General features: G+C 40.1%; 1 protein-coding gene across 1 annotated transcript in view; it reads left to right on the forward strand.

Annotated features, from left to right (window-relative positions):
- LOC126483828 (fatty acid synthase-like) overlaps positions 1 to 22,931 on the forward strand; it is a 394,620-nt gene that overhangs the window by 353,480 nt on the left and 18,209 nt on the right. Inside the window, exon 33 of the mRNA XM_050107027.1 lies at positions 11,377 to 11,607. Coding sequence (XP_049962984.1) covers positions 11,377 to 11,607 — 231 coding nt within the window. The remainder of the gene's footprint in view (positions 1 to 11,376; positions 11,608 to 22,931) is intronic.

Raw genomic sequence — 22,931 nt, forward strand, 5'->3', positions numbered from 1 at the left:
GCAGTGGCGGCCACATTGTGTGCTTACTGCTGTTCGCTTCAGATGGGATGGCCATGGGTGGCTAGGCTGTATCGAAGGGACTGCTTGGTATGGAATGGGTGGCAGCTGTCAAACTGGAGGTATTGCTGGTGGTTAGTAGGTTTGATATGGACAGAGGTATTGATGTAGCCATTTTTGAGGTATAGGTAAACATTGAGGAAGGTGGCTTGTTGGGTTGAGTATGAGCACGTGAAATGAATGGGGGAGAAGCTGTTGAGTTCTGGAAGAATGTGGATAGGGTGTCCTCACCCTTGATCCAGGTCACAAAGATGTCATAAGTGAATCTGAACCAAGTGAGGGGTTTAGGATTCTGAGCCTTTAGGAAGGATTCTTCTAGATAGTCCATGAATTCATTGGCATAGGATGGTACCATGCGGGTACCCATAGTCATACCCTGGACATGTTTGCAGGGAATGCTTTCAAAGGAGAAGTAACTGTGGGTGAGAGTTGGGTCATGATGACTAGGAAGGCGGTTGTTGATTTGGAATCTGTTTAACATTGGGAAAGGAAGTGTTCAATAGAGGTGAGGCCATGGGCATTGGGGATGTTTGTGTGAAGGGAGGTGGCATCAGTAATGATGAGCAAGGCACCATGTAGTGAAGTAACAGGAACTGTGAAGGGTCACTGGAGGAAATGTTTGGCATCTTTTAGATAGTAGGGTAGGTTCCGGTTAGTAGGCTGAAGGTGCTGATCTATGAGAGCAGAAATTCTCTAAGTGGGGGCACAGTAACTGGCCACATTGGGGCATCCTGGGTGGTTGGGTTTATAGACTTTAGGAAGCATGTAGAAGGTAGGAGTGCAGGGAGGGTAGGTTTGAGGAGAGAGATGGACTCTGGGAGAGGTTCTGAGATGGGCCTAAGGATTTGAGGAGAGACTGGAGATCCTGCTGGTTTTCTGGAGTGGGGTCACTGTGGCAAGGTTTGTAGGTGGACGTATCTAACAGCTGGTGGACTCCTTCTGCCAGGTAATCCTTGCAGTTCAAAACAACATTGCTGGAGCCTTTATCCACAGGTTGGATTATAAGGTTGGGATCAGTTTTTAGGTGGTAGACTGCACGTCCTTTCTGGGGATGTAAGTTTAGTTTGCATGTTGAGGGATTTGGGGAAAGATGGTGAGGCAAGGTTCAAGGTTAAGAAATTTGGGAAAGCTAACAAGGTGGGATTTGGGGACAGTGGGAGTGGGGAGTGGATCATGGTTGGAATAGATAACCATACAACACATAAATAACATATATGTAGGTCTTTAGGAGAAGTGTGTGATTTCAGTTGCACGCTACATTCTTCATATTTCATCTTTGTGTGGTTGAAAACATTAACTGGAAGCCACAGTACTGTGAAAATCTGGAAGCTGCACAAAGACAGATACTATTAGCAAGCATGCATGAAGAAGTCACAAAGAAAATTAATTCAATTTTATATCCATTGTCAACACTTAGCAATACTGCAAAGACAACTGCTAATAATTATGGATATTAAATGAGTTGCAAATCTGAGTGAACGGTAACTGTGAATAGCTGTATCAGAGAAACATCAATGGAAATTGAAATTAATTTTACAAATTATGACCATGTTGAGCCATGTTATCTGATTATCACTGTGCTGTCTATTAAAGATATGTGTGCATCATGTTATGCATGTGCTATCTGCTACAGCTATGGCTGGGATACGCATTTCTCAAGCCATCTAGTGAGCTGCACAATTGGCAGATTTCATTTTTTTTAAGTACTTGCAGTGTGTCTTAGCAGCTAAAATTTTGACATTGTGTTTCTTTCAGTGTATTCATCCTGTTTTGACATGCCATATTGGCCAGTTTCCTTGTTAGTTAACTATAGGTACATTGTATAAAACTTGAAATCATACTGAAAAAGGTCTTATTTATTGATTGCATAAAACTTGATATCATAATTAAAATTGTGTTATTAACTGATAAAATTAAATTACAAAACCTTGTATCCATGAAATTAAATTGTGACAATCTCTGAGAACTACTAACATGAACAGTGGCCTTCATCTCCTTGAGAAAGTCAAGTTCGTATGTTATCGTTTTTAATTTTCAGCATAATTCCATGTTCTCATCAATAAGATGACTTATCAATTTACTCTTGATAAGGTTCATGCTTCAAAACGATTGTTCACATGAATAAAATAGACCCAGGTAAGGAAAGAACACCAAACACTAATTTTTTCAACTGATTACACTAGTCAGGAATACTATTCCAGGTATCAAAAATCAAAATGTCATCCTTCAAGTCTTCAAAAGTAGACCACTATTTTCCCCAATGTTTCTGTATCAGAAAAATATTTTAACTTCACAGTTATTTGTTTTTTTAAATCCAGCAGTTGCCAATGTTAATATCAAATGGAGAAAAATTTAATTGTTTTGTGTCACTCAGTGACAATTTTTTTGTGATTTCAAGCCAGGAAGAAAATAAAAATATGAAAAATCAGCCTGCTAACTCACAGATAAGTCACAGCAACATCTTATTTCTAAACATTCAGGGTCTTGGAAGTAAAGATGAAGTACTGGAGGAGTCATTACTACAAAATAAGTATTATTTCCTGTGTTTATCTGAAAATATGCTTAAACCAGAAGGTTATAAAAGTGAAAACAATTTTTGCAGATCTCACTATGTAATAGTGGTACTGTCATATAAATTATTGAAATTACTTGAGTCATGTGATGTAATGAAACTTATCTTAAGTATTTACAATTCCCCTGACTCACATGAAAAAACGTTTTTAGATAATTTAGACAGTGTACTGTGCCACATAACAAAGTGAAAACAATATGTAATTATAATTTGGAGAGACCTTAATTCAAGCTTTGATGTAACATGTGCAAAAACCCAGTGTATATGCTAAGGCAGCACAATTTCCATCTGGTAAATTCAGGACTGACAAGGTTAAAAGCATTTTTAGATAATGCTTTTGTCAACTCTGCTCGTGATATGTATGCCACCAGTGTACAGGAATTTGATTTCTCAGACCACTCCATGTTAACAGTAGTGTTAAGACATTTTATAAAAGGGATGGGAACAAGGCTGTACAAAAGTAATCAAAATCTAGTACCTTAATGCTAACAGAAAACAATCCCAGAAAACTAACGCCAGCTGAGCATAACTAACTGGGACAAATTATTTCAAAGAGGTAATTCCAAAACCCAAATAATTTACAAAACATTCTGCAACTATTTAATAGGTATGGTAAAAGCTCATTTTGTTCAAAACTAGTATCATAAAACAAAAAAGGATAAAATGTGGTACACCAAAGAGTTAGTGAATTTAAAAAATAAGCTACTGCTGTTCAAGTGTCTTGAAATAGTAAACAATTCTAATGAAAGTAAGAACCTAGGAATAACCACTAAGAAACTGTATAAGAAAGAGATACAATTGGCTAAACACAGATACAACACAAATGTCATAAAAAATAGTAAAAACCAGTGCAAAATAGCCTGGTCAGTAATTAATCCTGTTAAAGGTGAAATCAGAAACTTTCATAAGACAGTCCCAATACCGGCAGATACGTTAAACAAATGTTTTATAAACTGCACTGATTAAATCGAAAAGTTGATCAGTAAACCCACAATAATGTCTATCGAATATCTTAAGAGCACAAAGTTAAATCATAATCAGGCAAAACCCTCATTGAAACACTTCAAAGAGGTAAGCTAAGATGAAGTTTGTAAAATTGTCAAAGACATGAAAAATTTATACAGTACAGATATTTTTGATATGTCAAAGAATATACTGAAAGAAATTATACATTACATTGCAGCACCATTAACATATTCTATAAGCTTGTGTCTCTTAGAAGGGGTTTTTCCTGATCCTCTCAAGCTATCCAACATGACTCAAGTCTTTAAGAAGGGTAGAAAATTTGATCCTTCAAATTATAGGCAAATTTCTCTTATTTCAGTAGTAATCAAAGTCTTTGAAGGCATAATGTATCAGCAGATGTATAAGTACCTAGAAGTAAATGATATGTTAAGTACATCAGAGTTTCGTTACAGAAAAGAAAAGTCAACTATACATGCCTTAGAACTCTTTGTGAGAGATATTTTAGCAGCATTCGAGGACCATGCTCACATAAAGGTAACCTTATCTGATCTGAGCAAGAATTTTTGCTGTGTTGACCACTCTGTTTTGCTCTCTACACTTGAGTACTATGGAATATGTGACAAAAGTTAAAAACTCATCAAATCATACCTTAACAAAAGGAACCAAGTGGTGAGTTCAGGAAGTCATCTGCAAACACACTTGAGGTACAACAGGGAGTGCCACAGAGATCTAAATTAGAACCAGTTCTATTCCTTGTACTTATGAACAACTTACCAGAAAACATAGACGTAAAGACATATATGTTTGCAGACAATACAACTTTTCTGTCTGTGAACCATGTATTTGATAATCTTGTTAGAAGTATGAATTTGCCAAAAGAAAATGCAATATCCTGGTTTAATGCAAATGATGTACTGTTAAATGAGAAAAAGATCCAGATTGTGTGGTTCAGACCATCAAAGACTGTAAAAATATAAAAATAAAATGCCAAATTTTTAGTTATCATACTTGACAATAACATGGAACTCTGATGTTGAACGCATAGTGGTTAAGCTGTCAAGAGTTATACAGAGGGGTCCAAAAAAATGTATCCACTGTTTAAAAGTCCATAACTTGTGAACTAATTGATGGAGTTGTCTCATTTTGGTGAAAGTGTAGCTTAAAGTCCAACTTTAAGATGTAACTGTAGGTGTTCGGAATGGTCACCAGTAACATCCACACACAAACGATGCCGCCAAACTGCAGCACGAACTACTGACTGCAACGTGTTCAGTTGGAATGTACGATGGATTCTCAAAGTTTTTGTTGATAAACTACATCCTTTAGTGTTCCCCACAGGTAAAAGTCCAGAGGAGTTAGGTCTGGGGAACATGGTGGATACTCCACAGCACCTCTATCGCCTATCCATCTTCCTGGTAGATTTTCGTCGAGATACGTCCTAACATGATTTGGTTAGTGGGCTGGGGCACCATATTGTTGAAAGTAACCTCTTCCATCTCCATAAAAGTCTCGGATGGCAGGTGAAATGGATGTCTGAAGCTTCTGAAGGTACACCTCACCGGTAACTGTGCCGTAAAAGAAGAAGGGCGCAATCAAGCCCCGGTAAGACAACCAACACCACACATTTACTGTACCATTGAGTTTGAACTGTGCCTCATCAGACAATGCAATCATCTCTGCAAACTCTTCATCATTGTGCACCATGTTAGTAAACCACTCGCAGTACTCCATTCCACGATCTGGGTCATCCTCATTCATTGCATGTAGCAATCGTGGGATGTACAATGCTTGTGTGGCGATTGCCGGAACTACAAACTATTACACCACCAAAGATGGGACAACTCCGTCAATTAGTTTGCCAGTTATGGACTTTTAAACAGTGGGTACATTTTTTTGGACCCTTCTGTATACCTGCTTAAGAGACTGATGTGCTGTGTGACATTTGAATATGTAAGGACAGCATACTTTACTTTTTAGCAATCAGCTTTAAGGTATAGGTTAATACTCTGGGGAAACAGCAAAAAAATAAATGAAATTCTGGTGATCCAGAAGAAAGCAACCAGAGTAATGGCAAAGGTAGATAATAGGGCACATTGTAAACCATTGTTTATGAAATATAGAATATTAATAGTTATTAATCTATATATTCTTGATAGTGTTAACTATACAGGGTGGTCCATTGATAGTGACCGGGCCAAATATCTCATGAAATAAGCATCAAATGAAAAAACTACAAAGAACGAAACTTGTCTAGCTTGAAGGGGGAAACCAGATGGCGCTATGGTTGGCCCGCTAGATGTTTTTGCCATAGGTCAAACAGATATCAACTGGTTTTTTTAAAATAGGAACCCCCCATTTTTTATTACATATTCATGTAGTATGTAAAGAAGTATGAATGTTTTAGTTGGACCACTTTTTTTGCTTTGTGATAGATGGCACTGCAATAGTCACAAACATATAAGTACATGGTATCACGTAACATTCCGCCAGTGTGGACGGTATTTACTTCATGATACATTACCCATGTTAAAATGTACCATTTACCAATTGCGGAAAAGGTTGATATCATGTTGATGTATGGCTATTGTGATCAGAATGCCCAATGGGCGTGTGCTATGTACGCTGCTCGGTATCCTGGATGACAACATCCAAGTGTCCAGACCGTTTGACGGATAGTTACATTATTTAAGGAAACAGGAAGTGTTCAGCCACATGTGAAACATCAACCATGACCTGCAACAAATGATGATGCCCAAGTAGGTGTTTTAGCTGCTGTCATGGCTAATCTGCACATTAGTAGCAGACAAATTGCGCGATAATCGGGGATCTCAAAAACGTCGGTGTTGAGAATGCTACATCAACAGTGATTGCACCTGTACCATATTTCTATGCACCAGGAATTGCATGGTGACAACTTTGAATGTTGTGTACAGTTCTGCCACTGGGCACAAGAGAAATTACGGGACGATGACAGATTTTTTGCAAGCGTTCTATTTAGTGATGAAGCGTCATTCACCAACAGCGGTAACATAAACCGGCATAATATGCACTATTGGGCAACGGAAAATCCATGGTGGCTGTGACAAGTGGAACATCAGTGACCTTAGTGGGTTAATGTATGGTGCGGCATTATGGGAGGAAGGATAATTGGCCCCCATTTTATCGATGGCAATCTAAATGGTGCAGTGTATGCTGATATCCTACGTAATGTTCTACCAATATTACTACAAGATGTTTCACTGCATGACAGAATGGCAATGTACTTCTAACATGATGGATGTCCAGCACATAGCTCAAGTGTGGTTGAAGTGGTATTGAATAGCATATTTCATGGCAGGTGGATTGGTTGTCTAAGCACGTTCACCGGATCTGACGTCCCCAGATTTCTTTCCGTGGGGAAAGTTGAAGGATATTTGCTATCATGATCCACCGACAACACCTGACAACATGCATCAGCACATTGTCAATGTATGTGCGAACAGTATGGAAGGCAAACTACTCGCTGTTGAGAGGAATGTTGTTACATGTATTGTCAAATGCATTTTGAGAATTTATTGGATTAATGTGGTATTTACAAGTAATCACGCTGTAACAGCATGTGTTCTCAGAAATGATAAGTTCACAAAGTTACATGTATCACTTTGGAACAACCAAAATAAAATGTTCAAATGTACCTACGTTCTGTATTTTAATTTAACAAACCTACCTATTACCAACTGTTCATCTAAAATTGTGAGCCATATGTTTATGATTATTACAGCACCATCTATTACAAAGCAAAGAAAGTGGTCCAACTAAAACATTCATATTTCTTTACATACTACACGGATATTTAATAAAAAATTGGGGTTCCTGTTTAAAAGAATGCAGTTGATATCCATTTGACCTATGACAGCGCCATCTAGCAGGCCTTCTGGTTTCCTCCTCCAAGCTAGACAAGTTCCATTCTTTGTAGTTTTTTCGTTTGACACTTATTTCGTGAGATATTTAGCCCAGTCACGATCAATGGACCACCCTGTATACTTGTTGACTTGCCAAATTGAGGTGCAACGAAGCAAAGGCTTGACTAAAATACAAGAATCTGTACTCCTCTGCTCGTGCCAAAACACAGATTAGCAAAAACTAACAACAGTATAAGTACATGGCTATTAAGATATATGACAAATTTCCTAAACATGCCTCGAGCATGCTAATCAAAATACTTAAGGAAAGGTTACATAACTTCTTATTAACTAACCCATTCTACACATTAGAAGAATTTTTAGAAATGCACAATATTAACTTAAATGCGAAAAGATATATTTTATAATTTAATAGGTTAAGTGAACTGATGAAGTCTATTGCAAGTAATAATGCTGAATGGCCAATAAAGAATCTGAATATGAGTATGAAGAGGGCTTTTTTTATACAGAGGCTTACTCCCTCTCCATTTTAATTAAAAACACTTTAAATTGGTAATAATTAATCACCCTTTCCATAACTTTGCCAACTTATTCTGCAAATATCTGTGCACAAAGGACTTCTTGATGAATTAAGTAGGGGTAAATATCTATCTTAATATTTTCTTTCAAAATAGGAACAAATCTGTTTCTCATCACACTTTCTGCACCTTCTGTTGGAGCTGAGACAACTTTATTGAGTGGAATATGATGTTTTTCAATGCACCTCATTACTGCATCTGCTGTATCCTCTTTAAGTGTTTGATCTTTGAGTGGCAATAGTCCTAAAAGTCCACAGCCTTTTTTTTTTTTTTATCACAAACAGGATGTTTAGTACTAAATGATACATGTTTAGCTGTAAAGTGTATCTCTGAATTTGATTTCTTGTTACGAGCCTATTTTTTTGTGGCCAATGAGACAGGTAGGAAGGCCATTTAAGTTTTGAATAAATGTGGAGTATTTGACCATCCAACTTTAAATTCATGGTTTTCATCCCTCACTTCCCTTTTTTTCTTTCTTTGTGGACATGTCAAACATGGCACCTAAAACAATATTAATTTTACAATAACAAAGCCACCAGCACAAAATAATTACAGTTCTTAAATTCATGAGAAAAATACCTATAGGTTTGCTGCTAGTTGGAAAATTACATGTAACTTAATGCTTCGAGTAGGTTCTTTGCTGGCCACAGATGATTTGTGATGCAACAATCACTAACCATTGCTCAATGGGATTGCTGACTGATTGACTGACTCAACTTGTCCAGGAACTGTTTACACCTCAATCACACATACAGGCAGATTGAAACTTCATGGCTCCTAAATCTGCAAAATGGCAGTGATTGTGGGGAGAGTGCTGCTGGTGAGGGTACTTTGGAGGGGAGGCAAAGTGAACTGGACAGAGACAGGTGGAATTGCCAACCATAAGGGTGCAGATCTTAAATACAATTAAAGTCTTTATTGTAGAGAGACATGCTCTGAAATAATAAATTGTACAGCACAGTGCAGAGATACAACTTTACTCTATGCACTGCAATTTATGTTTCTGGAAATATTTTCTCAGTGATTCACTTCAGAACAGTCATCTCAAGATAATGACACATAAACTTCACCTAAGTATGAGAAAGTAGACGTAAGAGAACTATTCATATCTACAACTATTTTTATCTGTTATTAGGGGAAGTGCAACCAAAGGTATGTATTTTGTGAGAACTGTAAAATTTTGTACATAAGTTATACAAAATTTTTGGAAGACTTCAAAAAACTGCTGAAAGATGGCGTTGTGTGCTGTGCAGTTCATACACTATCAGCATGCATAATCACACTGATCCTCAGCAAGCACATCACAGTCTTTTTAAAATGTCCACGACTTGCAGTGTGGAGGTGGTGCAAATAAAAAATGAAATGTTCCATCACATGCTCTAGTGTCTCAATGAAAATAGATTCAGGTGCCATACAAATTGCTCATTCAAGCTCATCCAGTGTGGTGTGACGGTACCAATAGACAGTGTGTCTCAATATGCCCAACAAAGGTAGTCACAAGTAGTCTAGTGAGGTGAATATGGACGCCACTCCCTGCTCCAGTAAATTTGCAATAATCCAGTCCAGCGACTGTTTTTCCAAAGTATTCATGAAGGCAGTGAAACACCTGTTCAATGCCATGTGGTCTGGCCCTTTCTTGCATGAACAATTCGATGCCTGGTTGATCCTTCAACACTAGATGTGTGGTGGCAACATGTTTCGAAATTGCAACATAATGTCCACTAGTGATCATTTTTTGTATAAAAAAGAGACCCATTAATGTCTCTGCTGCATACCGCAACCTAAACAGTAACATTGAGAGAGTACAGTGATTTTGATTCACTTAAATGTCGATTTTTGGAGCCCCAAAATCATCAGTTTTGTATATTCAAGGCTCCAGTCAGGTGGAAGTCTGTGAAGCAAACAACGTGAGAATCTGATTTGAAAAGTCAACCCTCTGTTGAACAACTTACAGGTATGGCCAGGCAGCTTTGGATTTTGAATGGAAATTGCACTTGGATACTTTGAGTCAGTCTTTGCTGCAATTCTTTGGACTGATTTCCTTGGGTTTTGCTGTATAATTCCAGAAACTGTGAGAACATTTCCAGGAGTAACTACAGTTTGCCTGGAACCAACATTCCCCACTAGATCAGCAGCCTTGCTGCCTGTCTGTTAGAATTTGGTGAAGAGGTTGTGAATGGTTTTCACATGGGGTTATTTTGAAATGTTAAATCATGTTTGAAAAGTGCATCTTATTGCTGTAGCACTGTGTTCTAACCTGTGGCATTTCAGTAGCAGAAAAACACATTGTTTTAATGGAATACATGATTTCAGCCTCTTCGTTCAGTACAACAACCTCCTTTCACATTTCAGTGATGAAACTGATCACTCTGAGCTGCAGTGCACTATTTATAGGCATTATGTGCTGTAATTACAGCTTTTCAAATTATTTCAAAACTTCTGTATAAAATTTTTACAACATTAACAGTAAAAATACTATTTGCTGCACTCTTAGATCAATCTTAGTTTTCAACGTTGTACTTTTAAAATCAGGGGCTGCTTTGCTGCACATCCTGTCTTTCTACATGACCATCATAATCTGTTTCAATTATTTCAGGCTCAGAACTTAGAGTTCTTAGTAAATCACATTCCAAATGATCCCCTGTTAATTCATTGTGGACATAATAAATCCGTTTTTCTTCTTTTGCTCAATTGTGCACTCTCTTCCACACTTCATAAGGAACATCTCCAACTCTTCAAAGGACTAGATATTCCTGCCACCACTTCAGTTTGCATAAACTTTAGCACATCAAAAATTATCTCGTATTTCTTACTTCAAACCATTATACTCCCCCACTCTTGAAGACACTATAACATGGAGAAAAAGTGGTGTGGGGTCAGCCAGTGCACATGGAATGAGTCACTGCATTCTTTGGGCACTTCTTCAAAGTAGACTAGCCCAGGCCAAAAACAGACTTCTGTGCATGTGTCATGAAGTTTCCGTTGCACTGTACACCTGTGATCATACGTGGTATTTTGTGGGAAAGCCACACTCAAGGAGCCAAAGAGCTGCAAATAGCTCATGAATCATGGTTTTCTGACCACTGGTATAGATCAATGGAATTTTCAGTGTGTCTGGTTCACTGGAGATATACCAAACATTAGATTCCAATGACAGCTCGTATCACTTAATACCCCATATATCATTTTTTTAAACTGATCTATAACTGATATGTGTTAAGCATATTATTTAACAGTCTCATTTGTTGTGCAATAATTTATTTATCTATGTGATATTTATCTCAAGTTTGTTACATTACAGGAAATAAAAAAAATCTGGCCAAAGGGTGTTTATTTACTAATAGGTGACTCATATGGAGGTGTGTTGGCCCTAGAGATAGCAGCAAAATTAGAGAAGAATGGAGATACAGTGAACATATTTCTTCTTGATGGAGAACCTAAAGCATTAAAAACTGCTGTCAAAACCCTTGGAGAAGGCCCGCAGTTGCAAAGTAACATCATCCACAGACTGTTAGGAGTTTCATTAGAAAAGGTATAAATGCTTGTATGGTACACAAGCAATAATATTTGAGGAATATTATACTTGAGCTCAGCAATATATATAATTAATATTACCTATGAAGTGACTTGTTTTGTGGCTGCAGTTTGAATTATCATTCTTTCTGTTTATCCTTCTTTGTGTGTGTTTAGTTGTATTTCTGAAGTAATTCCTGAAGTTATTTAAATGATGTTATCATGAAGTTACACAATATTGAGAAATTGGAAGATATGGTTCAGAGAGAACTTATGAAATCTGTATAAATTGATTCCACTCAAACACAGAGCAACTCCAGGAAGAGCTGCAGTGTATAACCTAAAACTGTATGCTGGAGAAAAGCTGGGCAATTGACAAGTAAAGCAAATGTGAAAATGTGTTTCACAAATGGTTGGAAGGGTTTTCAGAAATCAGTCATTTATCAGTGAATTTCTGAATGCTGAACTCATTACAGTAATTTGGATCATCAATTCAGGGACCAACAATCATTTAACACATTATGCTCAATGGTTTTCAACATTTTAGACTTTCTCAACACTGGTCACAATCCATATTATGACGGATAGTGTTGCAAGAGATTTCAAGAAACAGTGAGTGGAATTTATATTACACAGGAAAAGTTTTCTACATTTCCACTTCTAGAAGGATTTTGTTTTCTGAAAATGTTGTTAAGGCAAGAGGCGTATATCCCCAGAAGTTCTGCAACCAGCCAGTTCAAGTGAACCGATCTAAGTAGTCTCATATCCCTGACACTAATTTGGCTTCTTTCAATTTCTTTGAAAATATGGCAAGAGAAAATGTGCTATCAAAACAAACATCATGCATATGAACCACAAAAGAAGAATAATATAAGTGAATATAAGTGAAGGTTGTGATTCATGCAGTTATGGAAAGCAGTAGTGTCACAGTTTTCAGTTACATTGGCAGTGATCCATTGAACGTGGGGTGTAATCCATATATATACACAGTCTGACATGTGCAGTCACAACACTCACTACTGGCACCCCTGGATGTGAGAAAGCCATGCGTAAGATTAATTTTTGTTTTTAAATATTTTTCTGCTTAATTAATGAAATTCTTATTATATTGTACGTTACAAGCATTTGCAAGTAGCTAAGAGACACAGATGATCATAAAATAAATGTTAAAACATCCAAATATCACTAATTCAGTGACAGAAGTGACAACTTATTCATGAAGAAGTACTTTGAAATGGGTGTACATTTGCAGCTTACCCCTTTGAAAGCAAGAGAATATAAACACATATTTCTGTCATGAGGAGCTTATAGTTCTGTTTTTGTCTGTCCTTATTATGATAGGTACCTTCTACATCTACATTGTTACTCTGCAATTCACACTTAAGAAGTGCTGGGCAGAGGGTTCATTGAACCATTTTCATACTACTTCTCTTCCAGCCCACTCTCGAATGGCACGTGGGAAAAAGGAACACCTAAATCTTTCCGTTCGAGCTCTGATTTCTCTTATTTTATTATGATGATCGTTTCTCCCTACGTAGGTGGGTGTCAACAAAATATTTTCACATTTGGAAGAGAAAGTTGGTGATTGAAATTTTGTAAATAGATCTCGCCACAAAGAAAACAGCCTTTATTTCAGTGACTGCCATCCCAAGTCGCATATCATATCAGTGACACTCTCATCCCTATTGCGTGATAACACAAAACAAGTTGCCTTTCTTTGCACTCTTTCAATGTCCTCTGTCAATCCTACCTTGTAAGGATCCCATACCACACAGCAATATTCCAGCAGAGGACAGACAAGTGTAATGTAGGCTGTCTCTTTAGTTGGTTTGTCACATTTTCTGAGTGTTCTGCCAACAAAGCACAGTCTTTGTTTTGCCTTCCCCACAATATTATCTATGTGGTCTTTCCAATTTAAATAGCTCATAATTGTAAGTCCTAGGTATTTAGTCGAGTTGACAGCCCTTAGATTTGTGCAATTTATCATATACCCAAAATTTATCGGATTTTTCTAGTACCCATGTGGATAACCTTGCACATTTCTTTGTTTAGTGCCAATTGCCACTTTTTGCACCATACAGAAATTCTCTATGGATCATTTTGTAATTGGAATTGATCGTCAGATGATTTTACTAGATGGTAAATTATAGCGTCATCTGCAAAAAATCTAAGGGGGCTGCTCAGATTATCACCTAGATCATTTACGTAAATCAGGAACAGCAGAGGGCCTATGACACTACCTTGCAGAATGCCAGACATCACTTCTGTTCTACTCAATGATTTACCATCTATCACAACAAACTGTGATCTCTCTGAGAGGAAATCACGAATCCAGTTACACAACTGAGACGATACTCTATATGCATGCAATTTGATTAATAGTCACTTGTGAGGAACGGTATCAAAACCTTCTGGAAATCAAGGAATGTGGAATCGATCTGAGATCCCTTGTCGACAGCACTCATTACTTCATGAGGATAAGGAGCTAGCTGTGTTGCACAAGAACGATATTTTCTGAATCCATGTTGGTTATGTATCAATAAGTCATTTTCTTCAAGGTTATTCATGATGTTCAAGTACAGTATATGCTCCAAAATCCTACTGCGAATCGATGTCAGTGTCAAATGAGCAGTTGTATATGATTGCTAAGAAAGGCATTATTGTGTCTGCATACTCTGAAAGGAACGTGACTGGTGTACCATCTGGACCAGAAGACTTGCCTTTGCTAAGTGATTTGAGTTGTTTCACAATACCTAAGATATCTACTTTTGTGTCACTCATGCACATAACAATTTTGTGTGGAGTCTAATGATTTGCACATTCTCACAATTAACTCAACTTTGTAATATACCAATATGTTTGTAAATATAATTACTTTTGACCCAAAAGCAAATATGTTGAAGATTATCGCCAATTGTGACTCAGATGTACAATCAATTCTACTGGACCCATTCCATTTGACAAGCGGTCTCAAGTTGAACCTAATTAAGATAACAAATCATGTTGTTGAAATATTATGCATGAATGACACTGATAGCTAGCAGAATACCAACACCTCAAGATTTTAATAGATTGCCAGGATACCTTGAAGAATTACAATTATGAAATATGTTTCACCTGTGTTGGGAAACAGTTTTAAGTTTTCGGCATTCTATTACCACATCTGTGTGGTTTCCCCTTCAGCTACAGCTGTGATGGCTTATTAGGTACATTAAATTATGTAGGTGTTTCGCTATATACAAGTTTCCTACATTCCAAATACACTGATTGGAGTGTAAGTGTAGTAAACAGAACTTTACTTGTGTTCTGCAGAAGGTCAGGCCTTTTGCTGTTTACTATCCAATTTTTGGTTCCCATGGGCTTTAAAAAACTAAAGAAAAACAGATGTGGTGTCATTTTTTGGTTATTGCTGATTTTCATGACCTTATATATAAGCTCCTCATTGTTGGGTTGTTTGGGGTAAGAGATCGAACAGAGAGGTCATTGGTCTCATCGGATTAGGGAAGGACAGGAAAGGAAGTCAGCTGTGCCCTTTCAAAGGAACCATTCTGACATTTGCCTGGAGCAATTCAGGGAAGTCAAGGAAAACCTAAATCAGGATGGCCAGACATGGGACTGAACCGTTGTTCTCCCGAATGTGAGTCCAGCGTGCTAACCACTGCGCCACCTTGCTTGGTGCTCCTCATTGTAAAAGGTATTTTACAAATTGAATGGTATTTAGATAACGCTATGCCCATTGGCCCAATAACCCCCCCCCCCCCCCCCCCAAACTTAATCAATTTTGAAAAACATTTAGCAACAAAATTATAAACACACTATTTAAAATAAACTGCTTAAAGAAGAAATCTACAAAAAAGGGTAATATTTTATGGAATTATGGTAATTTATTATGTCAACAAAGAATGTCATCAGTTGAATGGCTTTCTTCTTGCCTTGTTATCAGCAAACACATTTATCACATGTTCGAAGTCCAGTTTCATAGTCAGATCTTTTTCTGTTGTTAATATAGCCAGTTCCAAGAACTGAGAAGGATTGTCCAACAGAGCAGTTCATTGCTAGTGTGGTCAAATAAATTTGCATAGCAATTCTGAGATTTGGATAAATATCAATGAGATATTTCTCTCTTAGCATTTTATTTAAGACTGGTAAAGATGGACCATTCTTGTACCCAAAACTCGGAAGGAAGCTTTTGAGATCGGCACATTCTGTTCCAAAAGAATCCTCAGTGTCCCCTGAGTAAATATGCTGCAGCTGTTTTGCATCATTATAGACTTCATCTGGGTCCATTTCCATCAAACTGGATAATAAAGAGAACTTCTCAGAAAACTCTTTGTAGACACCAAGATGGTTATTGAGCTCTGTGGATAGTCTGTTTAGTATAATTAAATAATTGGTCTTCAGTAGGTAACCTTCAGATTTGCAAATGACTGTTTCATTTTCAGACTTAGACTTTGAGTCACCAAAGAATTTCTTTTGTTTCTTCACATGTTTTTCTTGAGTTTCATTGACTTGCAGAAGATGTTGTATGGTCCCTAGTTTTCTCTCTGCCAACTTTTTTCACAATTCAAAAGACTTAGTCATCTCATCTACGAAAGTCAGAAGTGAAGTATAAAGTTTCACTACTGCAGATATGTCAACTTCTTCTGACTGTAGTGCTGCACTGAAATGTTCCAAAATGCTCCCCCATATTGTAGCCATGAATGCAATATTTTTTGAGTTAAGCTGTTGCAATATCCCTGTTGCTTCTAATTTAATAACAGCTTTCTCACTTTTATCTTCAGAAATGCATTTTAGAGCTTTATTGACTGCATCCCAAATAGCATTTAAGCTTTTGCAGACATCTTCTCAAAATGGCCATCTTGTAATGCAGAGAGACTTTAAACTCAAGTTTTCACCTTCAAAAATTGTCTGTAGAATTTTCCAGCATTGTGTAGATGCCAAAAAAAAAGTGTTAATTGTTTGTAGCAGGTCAAAAAATATAGTAGCCATTTTACAGCATGTGGCTGCCCTTAATCCTACCAGATTCAGTGAATGAGTGGAGCAGGGGATGAAAACTGCCAAGTGATTGAATGACTTGATTTGGGCTTGTAGGCCAGAGTAGATCCCTGCCTATATCTAGTCCATGGGAGTTACGGAACATGAATACAGCATCTGCCAATTCTTTCCCAGTATGTCCAGCATTTCTCATAAATTCTACAAGTGGTTCTTGTGGTTGACGATCTTTATTTACATAAAGTGTAACAAAACTCAACTGATCACAGTGTGAAACATGAGATGTAGAAGCCACAATAATGGAGAGATACTTTGCATCAGCTATCTCCTGTATGATCTTTTCTGTGACAGTCTTCCCCATAATATTGATAATTTCTTCATAAGTGCTAAGTGATAAATATGAGGTGTTTCAGGTTTCCTTTACCCTGGTTTCCATATGCTGTATGAGCAACTAAGAATGGATCAATTTCAGGTATCAGCTCTGAACACATCATAAACTGCCATTGCTTGAGGAACCAAACTGTTCTTCATCTACATGAAATGGCAGTCCCCTTGAAGAAAGTTTTTTCACTGCAGCCACTAGCCTCTGTTGCACATTTCTCCAATAATGTAAACATAGGCTTCTGCAGCTGTTGTCACAGTCAATAAAATTCTTCTGGGTTTGGGGCTGCATTGTCAGCTATAAAATTCCAACATTTTGGTGACTATTGCAAGTTGCCTTCCTCATGATGTATTGCTAACTGCTGAATGGGCACTAGTTTGATTACATATATACTATGGAGGAGTGTTGTCATTGGATATGGAGGTGAGGAGCTCAGTTTCCTATTCGCCGATTTCCAACAATGGCAAGTAGTGAGGGAAACTCCAATGGAAAATGCCTATTTCTGCCAATGACAACACGCAATGCAAAGACCCATAAAAGTACACCTAATACCCTTTCTCCTCAATCCCATATCCAATGACAACACTCCTCCATAGCATATAAGTAATCAAACTAGTGACCATTCAACAGTTAGCAACACACCCTGAGGAAGGTGCCTTGCAATAGTCACCAAAACATCAGAATTTTATACATCTACATCTACATCTACATCTACATACATACTCCGCAAGCCACCTGACGGTGTGTGGCGGAGGGTATCTTGAGTACCTCTATTGGTTCTCCCTTCTATTCCATTCTCGTATTGTTCGTGGAAAGAAGGATTGTCGGTATGCCTCTGTGTGGGCTCTAATCTCTCTGATTTTATCCTCATGGTCTCTTCGCGAGATATACGTAGGAGGGAGCAATATACTGCTTGACCCTTCGGTGAGGGTATGTTCTCGAAACTTTGACAAAAGCCCGTACCGAGCTACTGAGCGTCTCTCCTGCAGAGTCTTCCACTGGAGTTTATCTATCGTCTCCGTAACGCTTTCGCGATTACTGAATGATCTTGTAACGAAGCGCGCTGCTCTCCGTTGGATCTTCTCTATATCTTCTATCAACCCCATCTGGTACGGATCCCACACTGCTGAATAGTATTCAAGCAGTGGGCGAACAAGCGTACTGTAACCTACTTCCTTTGTTTTCGGATTGCATTTCCTTAGGATTCTTCCAATGAATCTCAGTCTGGCATCTGCCTTACCGACGATCAACATTATACGATCATTCCATTTTAAATCACTCCTAATGTGTACTCCCAGATAATTTATGGTATTAACTGCTTCCAGTTGCTGACCTGCTATTTTGTAGCTAAATGATAAAGGATCTATCTTTCTGTGTATTCACAGCACATTACACTTGTCTACATTGAGATTCAATTGCCATTCCCTGCACCATGCGTCAATTCACTGCAGATCCTCCTGCATTTCAGTACAATTTTCCATTGTTACAACCTCTCGATACACCACAGCATCATCTGCAAAAAGCCTCAGTGAACTTCCGATGTCAACCACAAGGTCATTTATGTATATTGTGAATAGCAACGGTCCTATGACACTAACCCTGCGGCACACCTTAAATCACTCTTACTTCCGAAGACTTCTCTCCATTGAGAATGACATGCTGCATCCTGTTATCTAGGAACTCCTCAATCCAATCACACAATTTGTCTGATAGTCCATATGCTCTTACTTTGTTCATTAAACGACTGTGGGGAACTGTATCGAACGCCTTGCGGAAGTCAAGAAACACGGCATCTACCTGTGAACCCGTATCTATGGCCCTCTGAGTCTAATGGACAAATAGCGTGAGCTGGGTTTCACATGACCGTCCTTTTCGAAACCCATGCTGATTCCTACAGAGTAGATTTCTTGTCTCCAGAAAAGTCATTATACTCGAACACAATACGTGTTCCAAAATTCTACAACTGATCAACGTTAGAGATATAGGTCTATAGTTCTGCACATCTGCTCGACGTCCCTTCTTGAAAACGGGGATGACCTGTGCCCTTTTCCAATCCTTTGGAACGCTATGCTCTTCTAGAGACCTACAGTACACCGCTGCAAGAAGGGGGGCAAGTTCCTTCGCGTACTCTGTGTAAAACTGAACTGGTATCCCATCAGGTCCAGAGGCCTTTCCTCTTTTGAGCGATTTTAATTGTTTCTCTATCCCTCTGTCGTCTATTTCGATATCTACCATTTTGTCATCTGTGCGACAATCTAGAGAAGGAACTACAGTGCAATCTTTCTCTGTGAAACAACTTTGGAAAAAGACATTTAGTATTTCAGCCTTTAGTCTGTCATCCTCTGTTTCAGTACCATTTTGGTCACAGAGTGTCTGGACATTTTGTTTTGATCCACCTACCGCTTTGACATAAGACCAAAATTTCTTAGGATTTTCTGTCAAGTCAGTACATAGAACTTTACTTTCGAATTCATTGAACGCCTCTCGCATAGCCCTCCTCACACTACATTTCGCTTCGCGTAATTTTTGTTTGTCTACAAGGCTTTGGCTATATTTATGTTTGCTGTGAAGTTCCCTTTGCTTCTGCAGCAGTTTTCTAACTCGGTTGTTGTACCACGGTGGCTCTTTTCCATCTCTTACGATCTTGCTTGGCACATACTCATCTAACGGATTATGTACGACGGTTTTGAACTTTGTCCACTGATCCTCAACACTATCTGTACTTGAGACAAAACTTTTGTGTTGAGCCAACAGGTACTCTGAAATCTGTTTTTTGTCACTTTTTCTAAACAGAAAAATCTTCCTACCCTTTTTAATATTCCTATTTACGGCTGAAATCATCGATGCCGTAACCACTTTATGATCGCTGATTCCCTGTTCTGCGTTAACTTTTTCAAATAGTTCGGGTCTGTTTGTCACCAGAAGGTCTAATATGTTATCACCACGAGTCGGTTCTCTGTTTAACTGCTCAAGGTAGTATTCAGATAAAGCACTTAAAAAAATTTCACTGGATTCTTTGTCCCTGCCACCCGTTATGAACGTATGAGTCTCCCAGTCTATATCCGGCAAATTAAAATCTCCACCCAGAACTATAACATGGTGGGGAAATCTACTCGAAATATTTTCCAAATTATCCTTCAGATGCTCAGCCACAACAGCTGCTGAGCCAGGGGACCTATAGAGACATCCAATTACCATGTCTGAGCCTGCTTTAACCGTGACCTTCACCCAAATCATTTCACATTTCGGATCTCCGTCAATTTCCTTCGATACTATTGCACTTCTTATCGCTATAAACATGCCTCCCCCTTCACTGTCCAGCCTGTCTCTGCGGTATACATTCCAATCTGAGTTTAGGATTTCATTACTATTTACCTCTGGTTTCAGCCAACTTTCTGTCCCTAGTACTACACTCCTGGAAATGGAAAAAAGAACACATTGACACCGGTGTGTCAGACCCACCATACTTGCTCCGGACACTGCGAGAGGGCTGTACAAGCAATGATCACACGCACGGCACAGCGGCCTCACCAGGAACCGCGGTGTTGGCCGTCGAATGGCGCTAGCTGCGCAGCATTTGTGCACCGCCGCCGTCAGTGTCAGCCAGTTTGCCGTGGCATACGGAGCTCCATCGCAGTCTTTAACACTGGTAGCATGCCGCGACAGCGTGGACGTGAACCGTATGTGCAGTTGACGGACTTTGAGCGAGGGCGTATAGTGGGCGTGCGGGAGGCCGGGTGGATGTACCGCCGAATTGCTCAACACGTGGGGCGTGAGGTCTCCACAGTACATCGATGTTGTCGCCAGTGGTCGGCGGAAGGTGCACGTGCCCGTCGACCTGGGACCAGACCGCAGCGACGCACGGATGCACGCCAAGACTGTAGGATCCTACGCAGTGTCGTAGGGGACCGCACCGCCACTTCCCAGCAAATTAGGGACACTGTTGCTCCTGGGGTATCGGTGAGGACCATTCGCAACCATCTCCATGAAGCTGGGCTACGGTCCCGCACACTGTTAGGCCGTCTTCCGCTCACGCCCCAACATCATGCAGCCCGCCTCCAGTGGTGTCGCGACAGGCGTGAATGGAGGGACGAATGGAGACGTGTCGTCTTCAGCGATGAGAGTCGCTTCTGCCTTGGTGCCAATGATGGTCGTATGCGTGTTTGGCGCCATGCAGGTGAGCGCCACAATCAGGACTGCATACGACCGAGGCACACAGAGCTAACACATCATGGTGTGGGGAGCGATCTCCTACACTGGCCGTACACCACTGGTGATCGTCGAGGGGACACTGAATAGTGCACGGTACATCCAAACCGTCATCGAACCCATCGTTCTACCATTACTAGACCGGCAAGGGAACTTTCTGTTCCAACAGGACAATGCACGTCCACATGTATCCCGTGCCATCCAACGTGCTCTAGAAGGTGTAAGTCAACTACCCTGGCCAGCAAGATCTCCGGATCTGTCCCCCATTGAGCATGTTTGGGACTGGATGAAGCGTCGTCTCACGCGGTCTGCACGTCCAGCACGAACGCTGGTCCAACTGAGGCGCCAGGTGGAAATGGCATGGCAAGCCGTTCCACAGGACTACATCCAGCATCTCTACGATCGTCTCCATGGGAGAATAGCAGCCTGCATTGCTGCGAAAGGTGGATATACACTGTACTAGTGCCGACATTGTGCATGCTCTGTTGCCTGTGTCTATGTGCCTGTGGTTCTGTCAGTGTGATCATGTGATGTATCTGACCCCAGGAATGTGTCAATAAAGTTTCCCCTTCCTGGGACAATGAATTCACGGTGTTCTTATTTCAATTTCCAGGAGTGTATATGGGCGTTGTGACCATTTATTAATGAGAGCAGTTCTGGGACCTTTCTGTAGACGCTCCTGCAGTTTACTATGAGCACATTAATATTGTTATTCCCTGTTGCATTTTGCCTACTCCTAACTTGCTGCGTCTCAGGAGGCGTCTTGTCGGGCCTAGGGACGGGATTCTCTAACCTAAAAAACCCCCATGTGCACTCCACACGTACTCCGCTACCCTTGTAGCTGCTTCCGGCGTGTAGTGCATGCCTGACCTATTCAGGGGGACCCTACATTTCTCCACCCGATAGCGGAGGTCGAGAAATTTGCACCCCAGACCTCTGCAGAATCGTCTGAGCCTCTGGTTTAAGCCTTCCACTCGGCTCCAAACCAGAGGACCGCGATCGGTTCTGGGAACGATACTACAAATAGTTAGCTCTGATTTCACCCCGCAAGCGAGGCTTTCCGCCTTCACCAATTCCGCCAACCGCCTGTACGAACTGAGGATGACCTCTGAACCCAGACGGTAGGAGTCATTGGTGCTGACATGAGCAACAATTTGCAGTCGGGTGCACCCAGTGCTCTCTATCGCCGCCGGCAGAGCCTCCTCCACATCTCGGATGAGACCCCCTGGCAAGCAGACAGAGTGAACACTGGCCTTCTTCCCCGACCTTCCCGCTATTTCCCTAAGGGGCTCCATCACCTGCCTAACGTTGGAGCTCCCAATAACTAATAAACCCCTCCCCCCGTGTGCCTGCTCGGACCTTGCTGAAGGAACAGCCACATGTCCACTCACAGGCAGAGCGGGTGATGCCACACGGCCAGCCTCCACATTGACCCTCCGCCTCGTGCGCCGCGAGCGCCACTGAACCCACCACTCCCCTTGGGGAGAGGGTGGCCCAACCGCACCCAGTACACGCGAAGATGTCTCAACAGCAGGGACAGTGGGTGAAGCATGTAACACCTGGGGTGTACCTTGCAACGCACCAGACTCCCCACTGCCGCTACACTCCGAGGCAGCAGCCTGAAGACGGCTGACCACGGCCATCAACACGCTCAGCTGTTCGCGAACAGTGGCCAGCTCCTCCTGCGTCCGTACACAGCAGTCACACATCCTATCCATCCTAAGGAATCAATTTACTGAAGAGAGTTAATCAACCTTTAA

The sequence above is a fragment of the Schistocerca serialis genome, chromosome 6 (genome assembly GCF_023864345.2).
Source record: "Schistocerca serialis cubense isolate TAMUIC-IGC-003099 chromosome 6, iqSchSeri2.2, whole genome shotgun sequence".
Classification (NCBI taxonomy): Eukaryota; Metazoa; Arthropoda; class Insecta; order Orthoptera; family Acrididae; genus Schistocerca; species Schistocerca serialis.